The sequence below is a fragment of the Vanacampus margaritifer genome, chromosome 18 (assembly GCF_051991255.1).
Source record: "Vanacampus margaritifer isolate UIUO_Vmar chromosome 18, RoL_Vmar_1.0, whole genome shotgun sequence".
NCBI lineage: Eukaryota > Metazoa > Chordata > Actinopteri > Syngnathiformes > Syngnathidae > Vanacampus > Vanacampus margaritifer.
This window is the reverse complement of record NC_135449.1, coordinates 2,269,161-2,292,756: the sequence shown is the minus strand read 5'-3', so window position 1 is coordinate 2,292,756 and position 23,596 is coordinate 2,269,161. Positions and strand designations below refer to the sequence as shown.

At 44.8% G+C, this 23,596-nt stretch overlaps 1 protein-coding gene across 1 annotated transcript in view; it reads right to left on the bottom strand.

The window, feature by feature from the left end:
- Window positions 1-21,404, bottom strand: part of nrxn1a (neurexin 1a) — a 76,671-nt gene extending 55,267 nt beyond the window's left edge. The window contains 4 exon segments of the mRNA XM_077551171.1: window positions 7,733-7,762; window positions 9,332-9,349; window positions 19,007-20,193; window positions 20,658-21,404. Of these exon segments, the coding sequence (XP_077407297.1) occupies window positions 7,733-7,762; window positions 9,332-9,349; window positions 19,007-19,739 (781 nt within the window). The 5' untranslated portion in view covers window positions 19,740-20,193; window positions 20,658-21,404.
- Window positions 21,405-23,596: the final 2,192 nt, after the last annotated feature.

Here is a 23,596-nt window from a genome sequence, read left to right as displayed (position 1 = left end):
CGCGCACACACACACACACACACACACACACACACACACGCACGCTTTATGCTTTGGTACGACACACGCACTTGATGATGCCGTCTCGTTCGCAAATAATAAGCAACCTCTTTCCGTGCGCGGGAAATGAAATGGCTCTTTAATGGACGCCGTGGCTTTTTCAGTTGTTGTGTTAATGCCAGACGAGCGCCAAAAATAATTGGTTTTTTTTGTTGTGTGTGTGCGCGCTCGCTCGCTCGCTCGCGTGTGTTGGCAAACAGCAAAGAAATGAACTTGAAATGCCAGATGGGGCAGCGGAGTGAATCGCCAATTGCAAAAGGCTTAAGTGCGCCGTTGTTATGAGCGTGTGGATGCAGTGAAATGGACGTAAAAAAAAAACAAAAAACTTGAAGAAAAAAAAAAACCGGTGACACACGAGTGAGTGGATGTGAGAACGAGTGGAAACCCTGCAACGAGGCTATAAAAAAAGCTGTGAAAGACAATAGGAGTGTGTGTGAGTGTGTGTGCGTGCGTCAGCAGCTTGGGTGAGGTTTCTGCATCGCTGATGAATCCCGACCGCGTCCGAGGAGAGAGAATCTCTGCAGTCTTATCTCACTTCCTGTCTCCCTTTGTGTCTCCGACCTTCTCCGGCTTTTTCCGCCACTCGTATCTGCGCTCGTATCTGCGCTCGCCATCGCTTTGCTACGCTTTTCTTGAGGTTTTTTTTTTTTTTTTCCCGCCCGCTAACCGGCGCCACAAAGGCTGCCCCGTCTAATGGAGAAGGAGCTCTGATGACTTCATACGTTAATGACCGGTCGGGAATGTCGGTCCGTTTTTTAAAAAAGAAAATGACACCGTAGCAATATTGCAACTGTTACGAGGATGGCGCTCTCGTCATAAAAAAAAAAAAAAGGGTTGAGCTCTGCCGTAAAAATCCTGACGCCCAACGGCAAAGCAATTTAAACGAAGAGGGCCGTAAAGCATGAATCTAACATGTACGCAATCCTGAACTGGTGTTACATAAACATCTGGATTCAGTTTATATCAACACAAACAAGAGGCTCATCAATAGTATAAGATAGCATGCGCTTTTTTTCTTTTTTCTTTCGGCGGTCTGATTTCCTAATACTTGAATTACTGGCGGCCGCCTCATGCACAATGACGGTTAACGCTATGCCTTAGGGCTGGATAAAAAAAAAATATATATAAAAAAAAAAGAATAATCAATATCAAATCAATTTTCCTTTTTGAGCATGATATAGATTCATAAAATCATTAATTGATTATTTTAATATATTTTTTCCCCCCATAAATTAACAAAATAGAATTTTAAAGGCCAAATTGTGTTGTGTCTTACTGTTTTCTTGAAATTTACCGTTTATGTGAGTTGAAACGGATTTTCTTATATTAAGAAAGACATGACTTTATGACAAATCTGAATCTTTTTCATTTTTATTTAATGTTAAAAAAATCAAAATCGGATCGATCTGAACTCTTGTGAATCAAAATCGAATTGATTTAGGACATTTGAATCGATACCCAGCCCTATTTTGCACTTCAAAAAATAAACTACAACAATAACGTAACCGTGACCAGAATGACGCTGAAATATTACTTTGCAAAAATTTTACATTTTACGAGAATTAAGTACCGGTTAAGCTTTGATTAAACGGAAATCGAAAATCTGCGAAAAACTGACTTAACCAACAGGATCATAAAACACCAACTCCGCGCATCTAGCATGTACACAATCATCAGTTATGAAATGATTACACCTTCACATGAGGCTCGTTAATAGCATTAGCTAATCTAAATAACACGTTAGGACAAACTGACACGCCAACAAATGGACTTGAGTTTTGTCTTAAAGGTCCGATTCCAGAAAGTTCTTTGCGTGTTGGGACGGAGTTGTCAGCCCAACAGTGCCAAAGACCACAGGAGGGACCGCTCAGCCTTAGCAGTTTTATTTTCACAGCCTCAAGTTGCGAAAATCACACCCAGCCACCAGGCCACACTCGGCCTTTTAGCACCGGAATGCCCTCGCACCTTGGATCGGCTCGCTCGCTTGCTTGAGTGTCACCCCGGAGTCTTTTTCGCCGCAACGATGTGTTACAAAAAGATACGGCACAGGATGATGTCGCTGATAAAAAATTTCTGAATGGTTTGGCTGAATGCTAAACGAGGTCCGTAGACTCAACGCTAACATGGTGAAGCAGCATTTAGCTGTTATGCTGCACGCAAACGGTCTAAGCTGCCAACAGAGCGTCACGTGGCGTCGGGTAAGTTGACTTTAAAAATAAGTTGACTAAAAAGAAGAGCATGTTTGCGTCGCCGTCCTACACGAACCCTTTTTTTTGTTTGTTTACGTTTTTGGAAGTGAGGGAAAAAGTATTAAAAAAAATTGTTTACACGTTTTTGTGTTTGAATGCGTTATATGGTAATTGCAAGTGCTTACTGGATTAACCCCCAAAAATACGGGCTTGATTACTCGACTACTGAAAAGATTCCATCGTGACAGCCCGACCTCGCTTCTATCTTAGCTGACTGCATTTTCCCGTAGCTATTCCAAGATGGTGAAAAGTTACACGATTCAAGCGATTTTTTTTTTTTTTTGCAAAGCCGTATTTTATGGAAAAAAAAAAAAAAGACTTTTATTAGTCCTCCGGGATCAGGATGACTAAGAGGTACAGGACATGTTGTACCTTACTGGTACCGACTGGTTCTCCGCGCCTTGGCGTCTGTTCCCGTCCTCAAGCGGGCATATGGCGGAGTCAGCAAAGAGCTTTCCGCGCGCGTGTGCGTGCGCGCGTGCGTGCGAGTCCCGGAGTGAGGAGGAGGAGGAGGAGGAGGAGGTAGGAAAAAGGCCGCTTTTGACACAAACGCGGCGGCCGGCGAAGCGCCCGTCCATCTGCTGGTTTTGCTCGCCACAAGACAAACGTGTTCGCGGGGAAAAAAAAAGGAGCTGGCTCGGCTTGCCGACGCTTGATGTGTCACAAGTGATGACTCACGATCCGCCTCCCCTCGGCGCTCCAAGCGCTCGCACCGGGCGCGCGCAACATGCCGGCGATCGCGCACCTCGTCCTCGCGCCTTTCGTCCGCTGACCGTGAAGAATTTGTGCGGGCAGTCTTACTCATGCAAATTTTCACCGCACACGCACGCACTCTCACCTACTCAGCAGGCACTCTTTAAAGGTTATTGTGTGCGTGCGCGGAGTGTGTGCGTGCCGTTTAGTCTCCCGCTTCATGTAGATGTTTAAAGGTCAGCGCGCTGACCACTTGACCACGCGGCGCGCAGATTGCCAGGATTGATGCGGAGACCACTCGGCCGACGAGCGCCATTAGCCGCACAAGCGGCCTCTAGAGGCGGCGCGCGAAATTAATCAGGATAAACAAGCCAATTACACGGCAAGATTCTCCCCCCGCGCGTTCGCTGCTCGACCTCGGAAGACTTTTCACGGCCGCCTTTAAGCGCATTTTCCTTTCAGATTAGCGCAGATCAACGCGTTTCCGCTCGATAATCCGTGAGCAGTTTTTGTTTGCGATATCGCAGATACGGCGATGTGGGTTTTAAAGTACCCGGGCAAGTCAGAATTCAGAGCTGCACGCCTTCAGTGTCGTACCAACACTTACACAACTGCTGTCAAATAAGTCTTATGGTTTATAATAGTTTGGGATTTTTCATTGGAGTAGGGATGGGTGCATAATGATAGCAGATACGGAAACCTGGCCTTATTTCGAGGTATCGGTGCTGGTGACGGCAGCCGACACTTGTGGCCATTTTGCGATCAGGAACTACAAATAAAAAAATTGCTATTAATTTCACGCAATTTGAAGGAAAATGTTATGTTGGGCTGTATAGGCCTTACTTTAAAATTATGTCACAGTTTTTTTATTTTATTTTATGTATTAAAAGTATTAATGCTATCGGTATCTGCGACTACTCAAGCATTGAGTGCTTAGTGGTATCGTATGGTAACACATCAAATTGTCTATATTTCATTTTGACTTGTGGTTTTTAAATTCAATAGTTTTAATTAGTTTTTACAGAAATTTTGTTAGTTTTTATTCGTTTTTCAATGCTTTATTTTATTTTACTTTTTATTAGTTTTAGTTTTTATTTTATTTTATTATTATTAATTATAAAAATTTTTTTTTAATAATAATCTAAAAAAGGTCACTAAGTAACAATTAAGTGACAATTGACAAAAAATTTCGACAATAACTCCCGTGACATCGATGCTATTTTTTGCTAGCCAGTTAATGGAAAAATAAATGATATGTTAGCATTAAGCTAGCGGGTTTGTGTTGAATTGTGGTTTTTAAATTCAATAGTTTTAATTAGTTTTTACAGATTTTTTTTTGTTTTTATTCATTTTTTTAATGCTTTATTTTATTTGACTTTTTATTAGTTTTAGTTTTTTTTAAAAAATATTTTATTATTATTATTAATTATAATTTAATATATATATTTTTATATTTATTAATAATCTAACAAAAGGTCACTAAGTAACAATTAGGTGCCAATTGACAAAAAATTTCGACCATAACTCCCGTGACATCGATGCTATTTTTTGCTCGCCAGTTAATGGAAAAATAAATGATATGTTAGCATTAAGCTAGCGGGTTTGTGTTGAATTCTCTTTTGTTTCACGTGTCAGTTTTGGGAGTGGCAATAAACAGCTTGAAGCCTCTTTTGAGAAGAATTGTTCACAATTTGCCAACTTTGCCCACGAAAATAAAGTAATCAGTCAGTTGAATTGTCAATTTTCAGTCGAAAGAAAGGAAACGTGATCCACTTTGGCTGCCTGTCTTCCCACGCTGGCATTTTTCACGCCCTCACTCAAAGTGGTGTGTTTTTTCCCGGGGAGAAAGATAGCAGTGTTTTATACGTAGGAGGGGAAAGGTCCGGGGCTCGCCATCAGGGCTGTCGTCCCCGGGGCCAAAGTGGCGAGGCCCCGCGGGGCAGACTGGAGCGCCGCTGCGCCTTTGCAGATAGCGCCGCTCGCCGCACATCACAGGGAGGCGAGACGGCCGGCTTTATCGCCTGCCTGCGCTTTAACTCCTCGCGCTCGCCTTCCCCTCACTTCCTCCCGCTCGCAGACACGCGCGCCGTATATCTTTCAAAGACACTCGGCCCGCCCCCTCAAAGAAAGTCATTTGGGCTCTGCGGGCTCCTCACAAAGCTTCTTTTACGCCCAGCTAACCGAAGCGGGGCTCCGTCGGCGCCAACTGACGACCTTCACGTCGGTTTCCCGGAAGCTCAAATAAAACTTGGACTTTACCAAACAATACACTACGATCTACTCGCACAACAATGATGGGACTGCTTTGGTCCACTTTACATTCTGCATTTGAGCTGCAGGGCAAGTTAAAAACCCGAGGATTCAAATCACACACTCAAATACAACCAGCAGCCCTGAAGACCAAAACTCTTCGAATGGCGCCGTTGTGATTGCCGCTTCCAGGCGCCATTTGCGGCAGATTCGAGATATTTCGGTCCTCCTGTTCTTTCATCTGATCAAGCGCTTGGTATCGAGCACGCGGCGGCCGCGATCAAGTTTTCCCGTCCAATCAGAGGTCGCAGTGGGGCCCGCGTGGTCATGTGGGCCAATCAATGCATTCATCAGCGTCATGCCGTGCGGCACCTACCGTTTTCAGCGGGCGCCTCTTGGGCCAGAGCTCCCAATCATTCGCACGCGTGCCGGCGCGTGAATCAGCGGTTTCACACTCGCGCGCGCACGCTCGCACACGCACACGCATGCACCAACAGCTTACCTGAACGTTCACATTTTGACACCACTAAAGCGATGAGTTGCAAAAGGTAAGCCAGGGGCGGGCAAACTTTCCTGTTCAAGGGCAACTTTGAATTGACAGCTCATGGTTTAGAAAAAAAGAAGTAAATTTTAACATTTTAACAATAAAATAATAATTCAGTTTAATCTTTATTTTTGTACTGTTTAATTAGAATCTATTAATTAAAAATTATTCATAATACAACAAGCACAAATTTTTATTTTTACTTTTTTTTTTTTTTTTTTAACTTACAATAAATCAATTTCCTGTCCAAAATTGTTTTATTGGGAAAAGAAAAAACTGAATCTTATGAGAATTCTTATTTATATTTTTTATAAACCATCGCTTGCATAACTAGGTCACAATAAGGTCATCAATTTTTTTTTTCGAGAAAAGAGTCGTATCATTGGAGGGGTAAGTTACAATTTACTAGACAAAAAATTTGAATTTGAAAATTAAATTGGATTTTTCGAAAAGTTCTAAATTTTCAAATATTAATTTATGAAAAAAGCTGTAAGAAAATGGTTGAAAATAAAGTCAGGTTTTGTACATTTGAGAAAAAAAACAGATATTTATAAGAATGATGAGGAAAAAAAGGCTTAATTTGAAATTTTATAGACATTTTCGAGAGAGAAAAAAAACACATAATTTTATAAGAAAAAGGTTGTTTCAAGGAAAAAGAAACATCTTGAGAAAAAAGCAGCAAGTCATTATTTTATGAAAATAAAGATGTACGTACAGTACATCTTTGAGATAAAAAAAAGTCTTCTATTTTTGAGAAGAGAGTTGTATTTGAGAAAAACTCAAAAAAGCTAATATATATACATTTTTTTAATTTATTTTTATTTTTAGAAAATAGTCATTTATCTGAGAAAAGTCTTAAATTGGAATTTTAGAGGACTGAAGATCTTTCTGAGAAATATGTACAGTAGATTATGAATACATTATGCTGATCTATTAATGCAACAAACTCCTGATCATTTAAATGCGTGTTGGTCCTGATCAAAAGAACGACACAGGCTTTGTAAGCCCGCCCCTGCTCGCAACAATTTAGTCAACGCATCGCATGGCAAAACCATTGCGGGCCATGAAAAAGGAAAATCAGTGAAATACCTCGGAGCTTTCCTAAATTCACACAGTGTGCAGTCCAAAGAGGGCGCAGAGAAGGAAAAAAGTGCACACACACAAAAAAGGAGAAAAATTTGGCATTGTGAGTCAAACAGCAGACTGGCAGGGGCACTTGTCTTTGGGCCGCGTTCCAAAAAAAAGAAAGAAAAAAAAAAAGAAGCGGACTATCTGGGAATTGCTTCCATACACGGCGGGAACATCTGCACACCGCCAATGTATGTGCGCCACGGAAGTCGATGAAAAGGCGGCAAAAACACAAGAGATGAATGCCGAAACCGGGAGAGCTGCCACGCACGCACATGCGCGCACACACACACACACACACACTCATGATGACGAATGCAGCGGCGGGAGAGTAAAGGCCAAACAAAAGCCAAGCAATGCGAAGGCGCCCCCGCCTGTGTCACTTAATGAGGTACGAGGCGGCCAGGTGACGACGCACTGCCGTACCCGATGAAGTGAGCGGGCCGGCTCATATCCCGCCAGAAGTTGCTCTCTCATCTCTCTCTCTCTCCTCTCAAATCATCTTTAAGAGCCGCATTTCACATTTATTAGTTCCAGCGCAAACGCTGAACTCGTCCATTTGGGCTTCAATTAAAAAGCCGATAATGGCTTCCACGGGACCGTTTCAAAAAAGGGAAAACCTCGATTACAGGAAAGAACTGACCTTGGTTCAGTGCCTAGAGAGACAACTTCCTCCCTGCGTCATGTGGTCATGAAGATGGAGGGGGGAGGGGGGGGGCGTGTGTGCGCGTGGTGGAGGAGGAGGGAGGGGGGAGGGGATGGTATGTAGCAGAGTAACAACAGGAAGTGAGGTAAGAAGAGCCCATACCTTGGTCGCCAATCATCAGGTGTGCCAGACCTTGAAAGAAGACAAGAGCACAGTCAGCACAGCAAAGGATCATGGGAGCGCCAAGTGACACGCTAACTACACGCCGCGTGCGTCCAAACAACGACTCCAAAATCCGGCTGAGGCGTCCGTACTAACGATTGGGGAACGCAACGTCGCTACTACGTGCGCGGACGTCACCTTGGAACGGGGAGATGAGATACTTACCGGAATGTCTGCGAGCAAAACGCGGCAAACGGCCACACAATACATTTCCAGTAAGGCCAGGATGATGGCGGATGATGACGTACTCCAAAAAAATAAATAAAATAAAAAATACTCATTGAGATTCAAGTTGATAACATGGAATGCAATAGAAAATGTAGATGAATATGAGCCAGAAAGATCACTCGAGATACGTATCAATACTCACATAGTGGCTGATTATTTACTCAAAAAGCAAAAGGTATCGGCATTTACGAGGAGTAAGGCCATTAAATATGCAAATGAGTTTCATATGTGTTCATTTACACAAAAGCAAAGAGTACCAGGCCTCTAAAAGGACTAAGGTGTTTATTCGTAGAAATGAGTTTCATTGGTGTGTACTTACTCAACAGCGTGGAGGACCAGGCATCGATTAGGAGTAAGGCGCTTATTTTTGAGAATGAGTTTTCAATTCAATTCAATTCAATTCAAAAAATGGATATCATTCTTTAAAAGATAAAAGAAATGAAAGCGGACAGAAAGAAGACTAATTTATCATATCTGTCCCTAATTTTATTCATGTTTATTTACTCCAGGACCAGGCATCGATTAGGAGTAAGGCGTTTATTTATACAAATGCATTTCATTTCGTCAACTGCAAATGATACCAAGTGCATCGTAGAAGTAAGGCTCTTAATTACCCAAATGTGTTCACTCACTCCACTGCGTGGATTAACAGTAATTGGGAGTAAGGCGTTCAATCAAACAAATGCACGATATTTATGTTTATTTATTCAATAGATGAGGGCACCCTGTGTCTATTAGGAGTAAGACATTTATTTATATAAATGCCATTTAATTAGCCGTTGACTCATTGCAGATGATGCGCAAGGCGTCTATTCGGAGTAAGGTACTTATTTCTTTCATTTGTGTTCACTTACTCTATTGCACAGAGTACAAGACATCTATTAGGAGAAAGGTGATTATTTCTACAAAGTCATTTTATTTTTGCTGACTTACTCAACTGCAGAGTGCCATGTGTATTAGGAGTAAGGCACTTTTCTTTCTTTTTTTTTATTTACTCCCATTTGTAAAGCCTTATATTCACAGCAATACATTTTGCTTTTTCTAACATCAAGTCGTCGCCGTTTTTTTTTTTTTTTTTTTTCCATTCCCTAAAGCCACAAACTTGAGCCTTACAGATGCCGGCTGCTCTGACAGCGTTACAAGTAAAAAAACGTCTACCGTGACGCATCGCGTTAGCTTTTTTTTTTTTGCAACATCTATTTGAGGCGTGGTGTCCATTTATCTGGAAGTCTGTCCGTGCTGCACGCCGGCTATTTGAGGAAATACGTATCGGGGTCTGAAAGGTATCAAGGGTGCGTGAGGGCAACCTACCTGGGGTGTAGCTGTGCTCTGGGCGGGTGTCACGGCCGGGCGAGGAGAGAGAGAGACAGACATTCATTAACATGCATGCCAAGCCCTCGGGTTACCATGGCGACTACTTACTGTACATGCACACCGCTCCGGGGTTAACACACATGCAGACGCCACCATTTGATTGGTCCCCACACACGCACGCACGCACGCACGCACACGCACACACACACACACACACACACACACACGCACGCACGCACGCACACGTCTCCATTAAAAAAAAAAAGAAAAAAAGCACGTGGACTCACTTCCTCACACACTTGTGGGTAGAGAGCACCGTTGTACACATTCCTACCTGCGGGTTTGAGTTGGAGAGCCAGGTAGCCCCAAACTTACCTTGAGGCCGCTTCCTCTTCCCCGAGCCCACCCCGACAGGATAGCATGCACACACATGGGCCCACGCACACACACTCGCACACGGTCGCACACGCACGCTGACAAATGATGATGTCATAATAACGATGTGAAATAGCAGGAGGGGATGGCGTCGCAGTGCAGGAGGGGGCATGCAAGGTTCAACACCTGAGTGTCAATGAGTGTGTATTTGTCACAGAAGCGTGTGTGTGTGAGTGTTTTTGTGTGTGTGTGTGTGTGTGTGTGTGTGCGCGCCCACGCCCTTGTGCTAGTAGCGTGGCAGGAACAGGTGGAGCCATTAGCATGCTAACCGCGCGCGGGGCCTCAAGGGCGAGGCGAGCCTAACGAGCCGGGTTCAGCGTGACTTCACCGGCGGGGCGGGGCCAATGGTCAGCCGCCGTCACGTTTAATGACATCGTCAGTATCAATGGCACCATGCGTGGAATTAGAGCTGTCAAAAGTCATCGATTAGTTGTTGATTAATCGACAAACATTTTGATAAACCTCACTCTCTCTAGTGTGATATTGGTTAATTTGTTTCTGTTTTGTCTTTAAAAATAAGAAATTTACAACAATTTTCTGCAGATTTTTCGATTTAACAATTAAATAATCAATACAATATTCAATTCTAAACATAATGGATAGCGATGGCAAATGGTTAAAGTATGTACGGCGTTAAGAAAATCTCAAGTACACAGAAAAGCCCGACTGAGGTCATTGGCTTGAATTTCACGTTCATTTGCAGTGACTTTCCCGCCGCCTCGTTCAGAGCGACAAGCCGGCGTTTAGCTAACGAGCAATAAGAACACGTTTTCCAGTTGCGCCGCTATCGCGCTGGAATATGCAAATGCGGCTGACGAGTTCTTGACTGGAGACGCGCTACGAGGCGCTGCGAGCCATAATTGAGAGCGTAGGAGGATGGGGGGGGGGGGGGGGCAACGGCTGATAATTCGGCCATTTCATTTCCTCTTAGCCGACAGTCGGCAAATACACGACAATGTGGAGAGAATGAGCGCAACGAAGTGGCTAGCGTCATCTGCTGTGTTGCTAACTAGCATTGACGGACGGGGTTTGCGTTTGTGAGAAATCCGTGAAAACAAAGCGCTGGGGTCAAGTCAAAAAGGAATGTTGGGACTGCGTGACTAACCTCCCTGACGACCCCAATGACTTTCTCGCGCCTATCAGGCCTCCAAGCACATTTACGGGACCGTTCCCATTGCTCCATTACAGCTGGATTGCGAAAGGCCGCAAGAGAAGGCTCGGCCAACATTTCTGGGAAGAACGGCGCCAGCTAGGACAAAGCTGACCCGAGTTGAACCTAAACACAATTCTTCCCAGAAAGGGAAACTTAAATGGAAGATTGAGCAACTGCAAACCTCGCTTGGACCACAGACTCGTCTTCCAAAGAACTACTCGGGATGTGCTTGTTGTCGAACATACCGCAACTATGACCAATTGTACAATGGAATGAACACGATTATGAGACTGTAGGGAAGACCTGGCGGGCCGCCAGGTTAACTCATTGACTCACAGCCATTTCCACTGAAGCAACCCCCTTCGCTCCCGGCTGTTTTCATGCATTTTGACTGATTTTGCAAGTCCTACAGAATATTGTGTTCTATGGCTATACGTACATGGAAGCTACCAAAAGAAAGATTAGAGTCTCTTCTTTCAACAGGAAAAAAAGTATATTTCTATCTATTAGCATTAGAATATAGCTAAGTTTCATCTTTATTCACAAATCTGTTTAAAACACTGGGGAAAAGATCTCTTATATTCTGCTGCCACCTACTGGACGTTTTTGGTAATAACTACCATTGCTTCAAGCATTCTCTTCAGCTCAGAGGCTGCATCAAAGCCTTCTGTACGCTCTAGCATAAAAAAACATAAAAAACATGAATACGTTTTTGGGACCATGGCAATATTTAAAATAGAACGTTTTTATACGTTTTTTGGGAGCAAATGAGTTAATAAAACGCTGGGGGGAAAGCCTGGGATGTGACGTCATGTACGCATTGTGTACGTGAAGAAGGGTTTGTGCAGTTTTATTTTTCATCAACTCGTGGCAGTAGCGATTTGAAATGGAATTTTCTGCATTCAGTAAATTCAAAACTAACTGAATTAAAAAAAAAAAAAATAAAAAATACAATGGAAAATCCAAAACTAGTAAAACCCTGTTTCAGACTTCAGTTGCAAAGTGTGGAAGATATACGAGAGTTCACTGATTTGATTGTTGATATTCATTGCCAAGAAGTATTTTGCATGCAACCCTTTTTTTTTGCTAAGTTAGCATACGTAGCCCTTCACTACTCTCAGAGACGCTAACGATGCTATTAGTAGAATGAAAATTTGCTACGGGAATTCTAGCTGCTCTCTCAGTCTACAATAAAGTGTGACAAAGGTTAGAAAGAAAATTAAACGTCTGATTGCAATGCCGACGTCAGGCGTTTTTTTCCCCACTTCTTTTCCTCACATCCATTTTAAACGACGGCCGCTATTAAAGCGCTCCTGCTGCGAGGATATCGCTTCCCGGCGGCAACATCAATCGCGATAGAAATGTGAATCCATCTGTATGCAAATAAAAGAGGCCATTAAAAGTAGCCGTTGCACGCCGTACAGTGTATATCAGCCCGGCTGTAAAAACCTGCGTCGACTTGCGTTTAGCCAGAAGTGCCGCACGGCTGCTGTGACTAATGGCAGAGCCTTGCGGAACGCCCTAATGTCTTTCGCCGTTTGCACATGCGCACCTCACGTATGCGTGTGTGTGCGCGTGGACCTGCAGCGATCGCATGTAATTCTCGAGCTTCTGCAGGGCCATCGATCAATGCTCGGCCTCCCTCTCGCCCAGTAAATGCGCAAACGGCAGTCGACACGTTCGCACCCATTGACCCGCTAACCGTTGCTTACGTGGATATCCATCAATCAGTCACTTCGTCTATAAAGCCGGCGACGTTTAGCTCTCAAATAAAAATAACTCAAACTATGATTTCAATTCCTTGAAGAAACGAATCCCTTGCCTCACTTCATTGCCACTTGAAATAAAAAAAAATGTCTTTTTTAACCACATTTGTGAAAAACAGCAGGCGGCGTCGGTAGTCAGATGTCATCATCTTCCCTACGATTGATTGCACCACGTGTCGCAATCCTTCACACTTGCTGAAGTTAACATCATGCGTACGCTTTTATAACCTTATTTTAATTGAGTAGCAATTGTTATTTCGGACTAGGATTGCTCAACTTGGCAACTCGAGAGCACTTTAAAACAACCACGGCTGTTTTCTTTAAATGGCAGTGGATACAATGAAAACAGCAGAGGCCCCAGAATTGAACCCTGTGGAACACCATGCGTTCCGTTATACATGCGAATTTCAGCGTGCGCATATTCGTCCGACCACGTTCTTCTTTTGCTCGACGTCGTGTGAAGGGATTACAATAATTAGGAACCCCTGAGGCTGACTCCCCAAAACCCCTGGGGTTCGATCGAACCCGTGTTAAAAATCACTGATTTAAATAAATACAGACCTCACTGCTAGGAGACTTAATCATCATGAGGGAAAGTGATGAAAAACATGTCGATATTTGATATTAAGTATTGCGGTTCCCCACATATTAGCAGTTCGCCATTCGAAGATGAACATATTTGCCGATTTTTGGGGCAACCAATACCTCTTTATTCGCTGAAAACCCTGCTTATATTCGCTTATGCATTTTTTTAAAATTATTTGTATTTTTTTCTGGATATATATATTAAATCTCAGACAAAGTTAACAGTAATTTCGTCAGGAAAAACTGCATTTCAGTCACGTTTTTTGATTAGAAACCGTAGATAGCTTCAGGCAGCAGAAGGACTGGCAGGGCGAGGATTGGTTAGGGGGGAGGGGTGGAGTGGCCGGGTGGGGGGGGCTCTACAGCAAAGGAATGAAGTTGGGGACAGGAAGCACAAGGACGGAGATACGCTCCCGGCATGAGGTCTCCCCTATTAGCGCCGTCTCCATGGCAACGCCGGGCAGTCTGCGGGTAAGGTAAGAGGAGAGGGTGGCGGCCCGCTTGGTGGGTGTCTAAAGGGGGGGGCGCGAGAGGGGTGTGATGGCCGCCAAATCGATGGCCGCGGGCACGGCCAAGGTGTCGGAAACTGTCGTCAGTGAGAGGGATTATTGATTAAGTATGCAGATTTGTTTGTGAGGTGTGAGGAATAAAAGTCGAGATACGACACAGTATTGAGGCTTAATTGAAGAGTTGAAATGCAAAACTAGACACCGCCTTTCTTTGTGAATGCGTACAAATCTGCTGCTTGCTAACACCAATTTCAGCCATGACATTCATCACATCTTTCCTGGACTGTTTTCTGCAATGAACAGTTAAAAGTTTTAAGCACATTTGAAGCTAAATTAGAAGGGACGCGGTTCGGGACGTGATTCAGGACATGAGTACTTGATGACAAAAATGCAAAAAAACGTTTTTTTTTTCCCCCTCAATGGGCAGTGCAAGGTCTTGTGTGCAGCGCTAGTTTGTGAATGAGGTGGGGAAAATCCGAAAACGACCACTAACTATGGCCAGCAGATGGCAGCATTGCATCGCTGTCTTTTCAATGGGCTCCCGTGTATCAAATTAGATGAAAACATGACGGATCCTTTTTCGTTTTCAGGGGCGACGTGAATGATCAAAGCGTTTGTCGCGAGTGTCACTAAATAAAAAAAATATTAGTGTCAAAGTCACTTTTGTGCAGAAAATGTTTCTTTTCACAATAAGCTTGTTTTATCCATTTTCACTTGATGTCATTCAAATGACCCATTTTCAAAGGGTGATTTCTAAAGAACGAAATATGGTAGAAACAGACTTTTTTTTTTCCTAATGAAAGAATGGAATCCAATCTTTCATATGGTATCATGTTTACCATGTTTATGTAGTCATAGCACACAATGTTTCTGTTTGCCTTGAAAGATGAGTGAATATTCGCAAAATTGGCTGCCACTCTTTCGGATCATGTTTGTCAGTAAAAGAGATCATGACTCTTAACGCTTTTTCATAACCTGCGGAAATCGGTATTTTTGTCCAAATGGCGTTTGTTGGGTTTTGAACTTCGTCATCATTTCAAATGATCAATACTAAGCATGTTTGATGTTTTTTTTGGATCCGCTTGGCCCACGCCAACAGACAGACGAGCGATGCTAAACGGCAAAGCTTTCTTGCCTTTGCCACTATGTGAACATCAAGTTTGCTAATTTGGCCAGGATAAAAAGTGTGTGCGAGGACTTGTTGGCTGTTTGGGGAATTGCATTGGTGAGCAGGATCAAAGTCGCTGGCGGGCCTTAGTTGCCTGCTGCGATTTGCAGTACACCGCCATAAAATAAGATTCCTTATCGTGGCACTTGTTTTGGCCTGAGGCCGATTTGACCGTATTAAAGAAGAGGCCACTAGAAAACATCCAGAGAAGAACATAATATTTACCTCTGTTGTCGTCGTCTGTTTCTGAGCTCGTTTTTGGCCTGTTCACACCCTTCTTCATTTCGAAGTGCACAATGCATGAATTTCAATACAATTTGGTGCCGATCCAAATGAGATTTGTTAGGCCTCTCCGAAGCGCTATTCTAGTTTTAATGTGACTCTGCTCTTTTTTTTTTTATATGCTATTTAACGACTTGGAACAGCAGAATGCGCAACGGAGGCGTCTTAAAACGCTGCAAAGCGTTCAAAGTATTGGCAGGCAATAAGATGGGCCGTTCAGCCGTGCGCCGGGTGCGGGGCGAAGGCCGACCCGAATCGATGGGAATCCATTAGCGCAGGCAGCAGGTGACAAGCAGGTAACCAGCGTTGATTTCCAGCCTCTCGAGTCAAGTCTGGCCAATGAGAGCGTCCGTACGGTCGTCGTGGGTTTGACTCGAACCGTCGCGGAAGCTGCCGGGCAAGCCGCTTCATCTACAGCATGGCTGCCTTTCAGAAAAAGGGGCCGCCGCATTGTTTCCCCAACTTTTATTGGGCCAAATCATGTTCGGAAACTCCCGGCACGCCAGCAAACAGAAATGTTGCAAAAAAAGCAGGAATCTCGTCTCAATGTCATCACAAATGGACTCACTGAGCGGCAAATGAGGGCACGTTTACTTGAACACTTGAAATGATTGATTATTATTTGGTTTGATGAATGGCAATTGGTGGACGTGGTTGACTGGAACTTCTGCTATCTAGTGGAAGAACATTTTGTTGTCTGAACAAGGATTCATTCTTTCTGTTTTTCGCAGACCAATTAATTTAGTTACAATGCAATTCTTTTATTTTTTATAATGAGAAAGGTTTTTTATCAAATTATGCAACTTCATTTTTTAACAGTTTTCTTTTGTAAACCAAAAATTGTCCAATAAGCTACTTTTGTATGATATTCCACTAAATTCATGTGAGTGCAATAAGTTGTATTGCCATACATTAATTGACTGCCACAAACGTTAAATAATGTTTAGTAAAATCCTATGGAGGAGTGCCAAAGACGTTAAAAGACGTTTTTTTCAAAACAGAGGTGAAACTAACCATTTTCTATTGTTGATTACTGAAAAACGGAATAAGGTAGAAACAAACTTTTTTTTCTGATGAAAGATGAGAGTCCAATCTTTCATTTGGTAGTATGTGTGTTTCCATAGTCCAAACAAATAATTTTCTGTGGACCTTGAAAGATCAGTCAAAAATGCTTAAATCGGCTGGCACCCACGGCATCCCTTTTCTGAAAACGTCTGGCAGTCAAAGAGTTAAGGCTGGGCAATTTATTGAAATTAAATTGTGATATAGAGTTTGGCTTCTCACGATCTTTTGCAAGTTCTCGACCGGAATATTACTTGCAAGGAATTTGTTAGCATATGCGATTCTGCCGTCCCTTTATGTACTTTACACACCCTGACTGGCGTTAACTATCAAAATCGTCAAATTAAACACACACAACAAAAAAGATCTGGACACACTGAATATTTAAATACAAGGTGCTTCTTTTTTTTTTTTTACACATTGCTAATGCTGAAGTCAATGTACAATCGCGTCGACATGCTAACGGGATATTAGCATCAACTTGAGGGCGTGACATTCCTTCAAATAACGAATATTCACACACAAACGCTGTTGAAACACATACACACCGATCATATCACAATACTCAAAGGCACATATTCCTCCTAATCTGTGAACATGAGTTATTTTCAATAATAGAGCTCACTCGCAACTTTCTTCTGTGCTCATTGTAAGTGTGTACACCATGCAAGCACGGCACCACACTGCCCCCTAGGAGGCCAACATGCACACAGCGGGAACAGCTGATATTTACAGCATTCTATTTATTGTTGTGTTTTTTTTAATTGCTATTATTTCAGTGCATTCTTATTTGACTTTGTGACCAAATGATCGCCTGGTTGTACTTTCAAGTTCTATTTAAAGATGATCTTTCAAAGATTGGAAGTTTTTGTTGTTGTACCAAGATCCTAGATTCTTTTTTTTTTTTAGGTCCAAAACAATAAAGATATAAGGTAGGTGCCGATTCATGGCTTGATCGTATGAAAACGTTTGTATGCAGCAAAGATGAAAATGCGAGGCGCTTGAATTTCATTTACAAGGTTATTTTGTACTTGACGAAGAGTATAGAGCGATTCAATAAAAAAAAGTGTTCATCGTGCAGGGGATGAATAAACCGATGGTAATTTTGAGTAGGTGAGTTTTGGTAAGTGAATGAATACAAAGACAAATCTCAGTATTCTTACGACTACTTTTGGTATGAAATCCTACTAAATTCTCTTGATATGAGCTTAGATTTGGACCACATGACTTTCAAACAAAGCTTCCTAATTGGATCATTTCCGGCGGCACGGCCGATGATCTCTGACGGTGCGGCGCTCGTTGGGAATCTCGATGATGGAGGGAAGGTCCACATACGGAATAATTGGCCGGCGCGGCAACAGGAAATCAATTTACAGCAGCATTAGAATGCACGGCCTGTCGTGTTTGTGAAGGCCGACCCGTCCGCACACACCGAGAGAACAGCAGCAGTGTGAAAAAATGCGTGTGTGTGCGTGTGCGTGTGTGTTGTGGGCCCTTTCGACAGTCAAAACTCGGTTCGCCGACGACGACTGTTCAAAAACATTTCCAAATAAATCGTGCTTTGGTTCACCGACGATGCTTTCATTTCAATTTGATGCATTTTTGCACTCTTCCTTTAATATCCTAAGATGTTACAAGATGGCGCCAAAACCCAGCCAATAGGAAAGTAGTAATCTGTGTCAAGGAAATATGTTGAAGTAACACTTGGTGGTGCATTTTTTCCCCCAAAACTAAAAAAATTACACAGACATAAACCGGTTTTATAAAGTAATATTAATGTACCTGTTGTAGTTGGATGGGTGTCTTTAAGGGGTGTGGCCTAGTGAGTGACTTCAACTGGAGTCGGGTTGACCAGATATTACAGTGTGAGCATCTGGCTGTGAGTTGTGGCCTACAGCAGCTCCTTGCTTGTGTTTTCATTGTTTTATTTTTATTTTTTATTGACTGTTTGTTCCTTTCCAAAAACTGTGGCTCTCCTTGCCCACATGTGAGGGCATTAAAGTACTTCGATTGTTCCATGAACTATTAATATGGGCAAACATTTCATAGCGAATAGCAAAAATGTGCAGATAATTGACTGCCTCCTAAAAAGAGTTACAATTTGCCTATAGATGCCACAAGATGGCGGCAAAGCACTACATCAATTACTTCAACATAGTTCCTTGGCACCAAGATGCCACAAGATGGCGTCAGAGAGTATAACAAGTTTTTCAGTGAATAACGAGGGATAGTTTCCAAAAAACGTACAGTTGTGTGAACTTTATTTATTTTTAACTAACCTGAGTTGATTCTGGTTCTGGAACCGATTCATTCTACTTCATTTTATTTAAATGGAAAAGCTGCTTGGGTTTGTAAACTGCACTCTCCAAAAACAGTTGGGTCAAAAGTAATCCAATTATGGATAAAAAATGGGCCGATCCACTTCATGGGTCAATTTGACCCAACTTTCTGGGTTGACCCAAGTAACGGATCTGACCAACAATAATGAGTTTTTTTACACTAAAAGACCCATTTGTTGGCGCAAAGATGGGTCAAATAGACTTGAGTAGAGGATCGGTCCATTTTTGACCCATAGTTGGGTTATTGTTGCCCCAACTGTTTTTAGAGTGCATCATTTTTTCTAATCCAATTTGGGAACCGAGTTTTAACTGCACTGGGAATGTGTGCGATGAGATGCATGTCAAGGGGTCAGCAGGGTCGCCGGGGCCTTACCTTCGCTGCAGTCGTTGCCTTGGTAACCGGTGTCGGAGCAGTCGCAGACGGCCCGGTCGTCCACCAGGTTGCACACGCCCCCGTTCTGGCACTGGTGGTCCGGCCCGCAGCCCGTCGTCACCGTCACCCCCTCGGAGGCGTCCAGCGCGGTCAGCGAGCCGTTGATGCTTAGCGCCCCCACCCAGCCGCGGAAGGCGGGGTGGTCGCGCACCGAGGGCGCGGTGAGGCGCAGCGGCGAGGCGCGCAGCTCGGCCGTCACCCCGCCCACGTAGGTGTGGCTGAACACCGTCATGTCTCTCCGCTTGCTCTTCACCTCCGCCCAGCCCTCCAGCCGCCCGTCCACCTCCAGCGAGGTGTTCTTCCAGTCCCGCTTGACGCGCACGGCGTGCCAGCGGCCGTCGCTGACCGCCACGCCCGAGCGCAGCTCCGCCGGCTCGGCGCAGAAGATGGAGAAGCGCAGGCGCAGGTGGCCGCGCAGCAGCAGCAGCTCCAGGAAGTCGCAGAAGCCCTCGTCGTCCAGGTAGAGCAGCAGGCCCTCCTGGCTGTGCGTCCGCAGGCTGAAGCTCAGCACGCTCTCGCAGCACGCGTTCCACACGGGGAAGCGCCCCCACTGGCTGGACACGCCCCCGAACTCCAGGACCTCGCCTTGGGCCTGGCCCCCCGCGCTGCACAGGCACAGGCCCAGGAAGAGCAGAGGGGCCGCCGCCCAGACGCACATGGCCATCACACTCATACGCACGCTTGGTGCTGCTCACACACACACTTTGAGGGAGGGAGGGAGGGAGGGTGGGGGGAGACGGGACGGAGGCTAGAGCTCGGCTTGCCTCATTGCGCCGGTTTGTCGATATTTTGCCGCGCTCTGAGCTCACGCACCAGCTCCTTTTCTCATCTTTTGCTGGCCTTCTCAGTCTTGCGCCAGGTGAGCACGTTTGCCCGCGCTGGGCGCCAACTCCATCTTCGTGGCCTAGATCGGGCCCTCGCCCCCAACCCCCCCCCTGCAGGAAACTCCCCACGGAGCCTGGCGTGGATGTGCGAGTGTGTGTGTGTGCGGCTCACACGCTGCTAATAGAGAGAAATGACGCCGTCATTGCAGGATTCTCCTCCTCCTCCTTCCTCAGCGGGGGCAAGGTTGCAAGTGTGTGTGTGGGGGGGAAATCAGGTGTGCCTTGTCATCACTCTCCAGCCACCTACAGAGAAAGCAAGATGGCACAATCAAGCTACAGAGAATTACACAACCTCCTCATTACAAAATTGACTTTTTTTTGGTGAGGTTGTCAGATCGATACGACATCTTGCGGCACCGTGTAGCCTTTTTTTTTTTTTTTTTTTGGGGGGGTTGTATCACAAAAGAGAAAAGCGGCGCTGCGGCGGATGACTCAAACGTCAAATTAACATCTCGTCGAGCACACACACGTACACGACGAATAAAACCAGGCGAGGGGGGCCACATAGACAGCGGCAACGACTGCGGTTGAAATATCGATTGTCGATTTGCGGCCATTGCTTCCATCCCAATTCCCCCCCCCAATCGTCTTCCGCGGTTCACTCGTCTCCTAGCTCCACGTTAATTACGCTTTTCCACCCCCAAACATATTTGTATAATACAAGTCATCAAAATGGGGGGGGGGGGGGGACAAAAGAGTCGACCTACCTCGCGAGCATCCTGTGGTGGCCACCCTCCCCCCTTCTTCCGTTTTCACGCCGCCGCCGGAGGTGAACCTCACCGCGGCGATGATGCCCGGCGGTGGTCGGTGGGTGGCTAACGCGGCAGTTAGAGCCGCTCCGCGCGCACACACGCACTCACGCGCACACACAAGCGCACCCAAATGGCCACACGGATGTCCCTCACCTACGAGGTGTTTCTCGGTCTACTCCCGGGAGGAGGAAAAGGTGCAGTCGGGATGATGATGATGATGATGCTCCGAGAGAGAGCAAAGACGCGCAACACGCGCGCGCGCGCAGGCAGCAAGAGGTGGTCACGTGACCGGGAGGAGAGAGGGAGAGACACCGGCGCAGAACGGACAGAGAGAGAGAGGAAGAGAGGGACGCAGAACAGAGAAAGACAGACATGGACATAAAAAATCGAGGGAGAGAGCGAAGAAGAGGAAGACACGAAGAATCGGAAGAGCAGCACAGATGCAGATTGGGGGAGTGCGCCGGAGCGAGAGAGACAGATGAGAGAAAGACAGAAAGCCAGCAGAGAGGTAGACGGAGCAGGGATGGCGCTACGCCGGGGCTAGGAGGGGCTACAGCCCCCGTCGGGAGTCTGCGTTAGCAGCATTTGAGTTGATATTCCCAAAAAAATACATTTAGTAATTATGTTTTATGTATCGGTTAAGCCTCCTTTTAGCCCCAGGAAAGAAAAAAATCCTGGCGCTGTCCCTGAGACAGATGGAATGTAGAGAAAGAAGCACGTTTGAGAAAGAGGGAGCCATGAAAGGGGAACTGGGGGGGGGATGCAGAGAGAGAGAGAGAGAAAGAGAGAGTGAGAGTGAGAGATACATAAACCCAGAATGAAAAGATGGCAAAAGAGGACAGAAGCAGAACTAAAAAAAAAAGAGTGGTGGGGGGGGGGTCTGGAGACAGCTGCAGACAGAGAAAGCGATAGAGCAGAGAGACAGACAGATGGAGAGGAGAGACAGAGAAAGAAGCGAAAGTGAGAGAGAAAAAGAGAAAAGACAAGACAGGCAGGAAGAAAAAAAGAAGTGGTAGAGAAAGAAGTTGAGTGGCCCTGCGCCAATTAACCGCCGTGAGCTTCATGTTGAGACAAGGTTATGTCCCAAGTGTCCAAATCAGGAGACCGCAGACTTTGTTTGTTTTGTTTGTCAAAAGCACTTTCCTGCTCTTGTGGGCTGGCTCGTCGTCCAGACTTTCTTCTAGGATTCGTCCACTTGTACAAGCAAGTCAACAAAGAACACGTGAATATGGCAGGCAGTCAAGTCAATGAAAACGTCACATGAAAAAAAAAAATAGGTTGGAAAATGACACTTTTTGAATTTCATTTTTCAGTTCAAACTCTTCAAGGGTGACACGTACAAAAGTGTGCAGCGAGTGGAATGATTGTAAACAAAGAAAATGTATACACGGCATGAGTTCATATTTTTTAACCATAAAAAGTAAATGGCAAAATAGAGGCTTGGAAAGCAGGGGGAAATGGGGAAAAAAATCCAAGGGAACACCCCCCCCCCCTCCAGAAAAATTTGAAAAATGAAAAAAAAGAAGAAAAAAAAAAAAGAGTCAACTGTAGATTTAAGTTGTAATATCACCATTCACCACTAGATGGCATACATATCTTTATATTGCCCTATACTACAATGCGAGCAAGACTAATATTTATTTTTTGTGCATTTGGAATGATATGTAGAACAAACTGAATAAAACCTCAAATAGTTACAATTTGAAGTAAGTTGATTTTTGTGGGAAAATGTACAAAATGAGTTCTTGCACTGAATTTTGGTTTCTTGCTCAGGATAGTGGATCTTTGATACACGCATTGAGAAAAGTATTATGAATACATATTGTGTCCATATTTAAAATGTTTGCCATACATTTGGTTAGGAAGTGCGTGGTCCTATGTGCCCCCCCCCAAGTAGCACTGCTGGAAAAGTGTGCCCCCCCCCCCCCCCCCAGCATTTAATTTGCCCATCCCTGTTGCTCGGTGTTAGTCACGGGGCACAATCATAACCGCCCCATGTGATTTTGTTGTTGTAATGGCAAAGCAGTTGCGAGCCCGTGGACACCAGTCACTGCTCTGTATTGAATATAAAAACACAGCTTGAGAAGAACGTTCGACCCGATCGATCGGGTCGAGTCAGCACTGTAGTTAATAATGTCTTTAAGTTGAAAAGATCAACCGGGCCACATTTTGTCTCTGCTTTTGCCTTCACATTTATTTAGGGAAACTTGGCGGCAGGCTGCTGCTTTTGTCTCCTGCGAAACGACGCCGATGATTAAAGACACGCACACACTCTCCAATAATAGCCGCCATCTCGACGCCCTTTTGGGCTAATACGTGCTTATGTGGACGTATTTACTCTGGCGAGGCATTACGGGCTGATTAACAGCGTCGGTGCGACCACACAGCGCGGCCGTGAAGCAGATATTAAGCATATTTAAGACCACGGAGAGCCGCGCCGACATTAAATGCCAGCCCGAGGAGCTGCGATCTGATGTGTGAGGGTGAAATGGAAACGGGGATTGGAAGGGGGGGGGGTTACTATGGTAACAATCTCAGCATAAGCACCGTTTGCATTCCCAATGGACTGACCACCACCGCCGCAGCAGCACAGCCCTCATCAAACTAACTGCTTGGCTTTCCTACTCCCTCCTCGCCGTCTCCAGGCCAAGCTGACCTTTTGGCCAAAAGGCGTTATCAAATAATAACGCTCCGCCGTGTTTTCCCAAGAGCGGCGTAAAACACTGCACGAGGGCAGTGGCCCGCCCCATTCGGCAGAGGGTATGTTCGTCAACAGATGTTTTTTTTTGCAAGATTATAGTCAATACAGAGCAATATTTTGTTTAAAAGTGAGTTCGCTTTTATTTATTTTTTATTGGCTGATGGGGGCCGTTATGGTGCCCGATTCCAATTCT